The sequence below is a fragment of the Oncorhynchus kisutch genome, linkage group LG15 (genome assembly GCF_002021735.2).
Source record: "Oncorhynchus kisutch isolate 150728-3 linkage group LG15, Okis_V2, whole genome shotgun sequence".
In the NCBI taxonomy this organism is placed as follows: Eukaryota; Metazoa; Chordata; class Actinopteri; order Salmoniformes; family Salmonidae; genus Oncorhynchus; species Oncorhynchus kisutch.
In genome coordinates, this window is record NC_034188.2 from 26547603 (window position 1) to 26553021 (window position 5419).

General features: G+C 42.6%; 1 protein-coding gene across 4 annotated transcripts in view; it reads right to left on the bottom strand.

The window, feature by feature from the left end:
- Positions 1-4420, bottom strand: part of LOC116353584 (T-cell surface antigen CD2) — a 19104-nt gene extending 14684 nt beyond the window's left edge. Inside the window, exons 1-5 of one of the 4 annotated variants that reach the window (XM_031789942.1) lie at positions 3248-4420; positions 2605-2937; positions 1392-1646; positions 1091-1222; positions 757-873 (exon numbers count right to left, since the gene is read on the bottom strand). In XM_031789942.1, coding sequence (XP_031645802.1) covers positions 757-873; positions 1091-1222; positions 1392-1646; positions 2605-2937; positions 3248-3296 — 886 coding nt within the window. In that variant the 5' untranslated portion in view covers positions 3297-4420. Of the gene's footprint in view, positions 1-756; positions 874-982; positions 1223-1391; positions 1647-2604; positions 2938-3247 lie in introns of all 4 variants that reach the window. The other 3 variants (XM_031789940.1, XM_031789941.1, XM_031789943.1) reach the window with 3 other exon arrangements.
- Positions 4421-5419: the final 999 nt, after the last annotated feature.

A 5419-nucleotide genomic window follows, 5' to 3' on the forward strand; every position in this document is an offset into this window, starting at 1 on the left:
GCGAGGAGAGAGAGAGAGGGAGAGAGAGAGACCGCGAGAGAGAGAGAGAGAGACCGCGAGAGAGAGAGAGAGACCGCGAGAGAGGAGAGAGACCGCGAGAGAGAGAGAGAGACCGCGAGAGAGGACCGCGAGAGAGAGAGAGACCGCGAGAGAGAGAGGAGAGACCGCGAGAGAGAGAGAGACCGAGAAGGACCGCGAGAGAGAGAGAGACCGCGAGAGAGACCGCGAGTTAGAGAGACCGCGAGAGAGGAGAGAGACGGCGAGAGAGAGAGACACGGCGAGCGAGAGAGTCCGCGAGAGAGAGACACGGCGAGCGAGAGAGTCCGCGAGAGAGAGTCCGCGAGAGAGAGACAGAGAGAGAGCGAGAGTGAAAGACAGAGACACAGGAAAACCTGGCTCTCAGAGAGAGAGACAGAGCGAGAGACAGAGACAAAGAGAGAGAGGAGAGAGAGAGAGAGAGAGCGAGAGAGAGAGAGAGCGAGAGTGAAAGACAGAGACACAGGAAAACCTGGCTCTCAGAGAGAGACAGAGCGAGAGAGACAGAGACAAAGAGAGAGAGGAGAGAGAGAGGGGGAGAGGGAGAGAGAGACAGACAATGAGTTAGAGTGAGAGACAGAGAGTGACAGGGAGAGATAGAGAGAGCGCGAGAGAGAGACAGAAAGAGAGAGAAATTACGTCTAAATATCTCCGACAGACTGACATGGTCAATTGTAGTAATTGAGTAAAATGAAGATCTACAGTTAAATGTCCTCTAACCTTGAGCCTTTGAAGGTGGTTTATTTTTCTTCTGGACACAGTAAACTGCCAACACCATCAATAAGACAAGGACCACTCCTGCCAGAGACCCTGCTGCCATCCCTATGTACTTTGTGACTAAGAGAGGAAGCAGACACAACATAAGAATGAAGATTGCTCCATTATAAAAACATCTTAATGATAATAATGATAATGATCAGACATCAGAATAAGCATGATCACTTACTAAAAATCCAAAGGGTCTGAGTAGTGTTAGTACAAGTGCTGTTAGTCAAGCCCTGGGTGTGATTGCTGGGTCTGGAGGTCATTGGGGTGTCATGCCCCGGGCCCTTACCAGTGAAGGTTTTACTGGTGGGAGACTCAGTCGTCAACGTTGTAGGCTCAACACACAGGGTATTACCAGTGGCATTCACCCACTCTGATATCTTTGTCCCGTTGGATAAGGTGCAGTTAACATATATCAGCCCTGTAGGCAATCCAAACAACAGTAATCACATTCGTATCTGGATTACATGTAAATACTGGCAAATGGATACTGCTGTTTCTAAACAGGTCAATTCTTATTGATATTATTTCTCATTGATCATTAATCATTGATATATTTTTTTAACAAAGTAAATTAAACAGTAGATTACCTGGACAGTGTGAGATTCTCCTGCTGACAGTATTACGGTTGATGTTGTTTCTGACGGTACAGGTGAGATCTCCTGACAGGCCTTTCTTCAGAGTGATGGTGTTTGTCTTATTATCAGGAGGGGCATCAGTGTCGTTCAGCGTCTGTCCATCCAGAGTCCAGCTGTACTGGGGACCATCCCCCTCAGAGGAGCAGGACACCTTCATCTCTCCATGAGACAGACACTCAGAGGACAGCTGAGGACTGGACACTGGAGCTGTGGGGGAAGAAGGATATGTAACTGTAGTAAGAGGGAAAAACACATTACAACACAACACCAGCCATTCTTCTTGAAAGCCACAGAAACTACTGTAGTCAACAGGAGCAGCAGATTCATGACACACAATGACTGTTGGTTATTTGAAATACAGATGATTTAATGTTGATGGATGTGGTTATGACTATGTATTTTCAGTAAACTATGATGTCAGCGTCAGTGGTGTATAGGTGAGGAAGGAGTCAAGCGCAGGAAACAGAACGGAGTAAAAATAACGTACTTTACTCGGGAAAAATAACAGTACAATAAATCCATGTACGAGTAACAAATCCTAACACGCAACAATAACACATAACAGGAACAATCAGGCACAATACATAATGGGAACCAGAGGGAGAAATCTGGAACTAATAATAACTTAATTGGAACCAGGTGTGTACACTCAAGACATAACAAATGGAAAACAGAAACATGGATCGGTGGCAGCTAGAAAGCCGGTGATGACGAGCACCGAACACTGCCCGAACAAGGAGAGGCACCAACTTCGGCGGAGGTCGTGACATACAGTGCCTTGCGAAAGTATTCGGCCCCCTTGAACTTTGCGACCTTTTGCCACATTTCAGGCTTCAAATATAAAGATATAAAACTATTTTTTTGTGAAGAAATAAATGTTGTTCCACTTCATGATTGTGTCCCACTGGTTGTTGATTCTTCACAAAAAAAATACAGTTTTATATCTTTATGTTTGAAGCCTGAAATGTGGCAAAAGGTCGCAAAGTTCAAGGGGGCCGAATACTTTCGCAAGGCACTGTATGAAAATAAAAATGGACTCCATGGTTACACATAAAATGCATTTCTCATTATTTGTATTAATAGGTAGTCACATATTTGTAGTTTAGCCAGATAAATAGCTTGTCAAAGTTATATGTAATAATTATTTTGCAAGTTAGTGATTTACCTTCGATGAACAGTTGTAGTCCTCTGATCCCAGATGATTTCCCTTCTGAATCGTATTTTTCGAACTGGTATTCACCAGAATCATTCCTTTGTATGTTATTTAACCTAAATGTCCCATTATTTATAAAGAAGTGTACTCGGTTTTTAATGGGGGTCTCTCTTATTACCAATGTGTCCTTCACTCTCAGTATCTCTGTTTTAGCATCAGTTGAGCCTTTATAAAATGAGTAGTGATTATATGCCATGGTATCAGTCAGCTGGAGATAGACAGTTCCTCCCAGAGCTCCATAACACTGAGATCCATTCTGTCTAGCATCACAGGAAGTTTCCAAGCCTGAAGATCAAGAAGAAAAATAGACACTGTAGTGGCTATCACTGTTCTAACCCATGTCAAGTCATGTATCATTTTACAGATGAGGATATAAGCGACTAACAGTACAACCAAACCAACAGCATCAACGTGATAGGGATCATTAAGTCAGTGATCCTTATCATGGGACAATGAGTAAAGAGACAGCTGTCTTCTACAGTGTTCTGATTATTGTCTATCACCATCCGACATTTCTGCTACATGTATAGAAGACTACTGATATTATATTCTGCATAAAAGAAGAGGGAAACCAACACATAAAGATGTTTCTTACCATGAGACACTCCTGCTGAGATCACCAACAGTCCTAAAACAGCCTCCATGTCTCTTTACAACGCAGGGTTTCAGTTTATCAAATTAACTTTGGTACTTCAACAAAGTCCTCTATTTTCTATTCAGAGCTGCACTTCCATAATCTGGCAATGTCTTACAGCACAAACAAAACCAATGCAAGGATAGTATGAGAGATAGCTGTTCCTTCCGCTCAGAAGAATTCACCCAGTTTGTGAAGAGTAACAGAAGAAGTATAATTTTGACCCTAATCATAGGTTCTGGGCGACATCATCAAAGTCTCACTTCTTCATTATATAAATAGCCAGGCTGGCTACATGTCTCCTGTGTGATGGATTTAGACAGGATGCCAAATATAGTATGTGATAAGTGACGCTACTTTTGAGTGTGAAGAAGAGATGTTGGAGCCTGAGAATATAACACCTCATCCGTTGTGTCAGGGCAGTGGTCAGCTCTCACACACTGCTGTCCAACACTGACATGAATACACTACCTTCTTCTTCACAATTAGTAGGACTTTGCTCCATTCATCTTTCCCTCGATCCTGACTAGTCTCCCAGTCCATGTTGCTGAAAAACATCCCCACAGCGTGATGCTGCCACCTCCATGCTTCACCGGATGGTGCCAGGTTTCCTCCAGACTTGTCAAAGAGTTCAATCTTGTTTCTCATGGCCCAAGAGTCCTTTAGGAGTCCTTTAGGTGAGAGTCCTTTAGGTGAGAGTCCTTTAGGTGCCTTTTGGCAACTCCAAGCTGTCTATCATGTGCCTTTTTCTGAGGAGTGACTTCCTTCTGGCCACTCTACCATAAAGGCCCGATTGGTGGAGTGCTGCAGAGATGTTTGTCCTTCTGGAAGGTTCTCCCATCTCCGCAGAGGAACTCTGGAGCTCTGTCAGAGTGATCATTGGGTTCTTGGTCACCTCCTTGACCAAGGACCTTCTCCCCCAATTGCTCAGTTTGGCCGGGCAGCCAGCTCTAGGAAGAGTCTTGGTGTTTCCAAACTTCTTCTATTTAAGAATGATGGAGGACACTGTGTTCTTGGGGACCTTCAATGCTGCAGATATTTTTTAGTACCCTTCCTGAGATCTGTGCCTTGACACAATCCTTTGTAAGAGCTCTACAGACAATTATTTTGACCTCATGGCTTGTTTTTTTCTCTGGCATGCACTGTCAACTGTGGGACCTTATATAGACAGGTGTGTGCCTTTCCAAATCATGTCCAATCAAATGCATTTACCACAGGTGGACTACAATAAAGTTGTAGAAACATCTCAAGGATGATCAATGGAAACAGGATGCACCTGAGCTCAATTTCGAGTCTCATTTGTAAATAAGGTATTTCTTTCTTTTATAAAATGTCATAACATTTCTAAAAACCTGTTGTTTTCACTTTGTCATTATGGGGTATTGTGTGTAGATTGATGAGGATTAAAATGATTTAATCCATTTAAGAATAAGGCTGTAACGTAACAAAATGTAGAGAACATAAAGGGTTCTGAATACTTCCAAATGAACTGTATATTAAATGTATTAATTACACTGAGAACGTTGCAGTCAAAGTGACTGCTCATTGGCTTGAAGGGGATCACCGAGGCCCAGCGGTTCTAGTATTTTTAAAAAATTGTGAAAACAGGTGCACACATTGGATATTACCATTAGACAGTTCTTCTGACATCAAAAGTCCAAACACCACAATCAGTGGATTCATTATTGAAGTTCCAAACTCGGATTACAAACTAAATCAACCTGCCACATCGTGTGACTAGAATGTTTGACCAAAACACGCAATATATTGTGTCATTTCAGGGAGGGGAAAGGAAGTGTTTGAATAACCTCTTGATCTCACTTCTTCATTTCACAGACCAATACATGAAAAGGTGTAATGTATACGATAAAGCCTTAAATAAGATACAACACAGGAGTAAGATACACCACACACACACACAAGTGAACAAGAGATCTGGAGAATAGATTTGCATGAGAGCTGTAAGATCAAATGTGATACAGAAGAAAGTCACACTAAATTTAGTCTGCGAGAACTTGATGCCTAAAAATGAGAGAGACCGAAAGAGAGAGAGATGCTAAGTTCCCCAAAAGCTACTGCAATGTTCTCATTTCATTGTTTGAAAAAAAGTTCTGCTTAGTAAGAGCAGGAAGT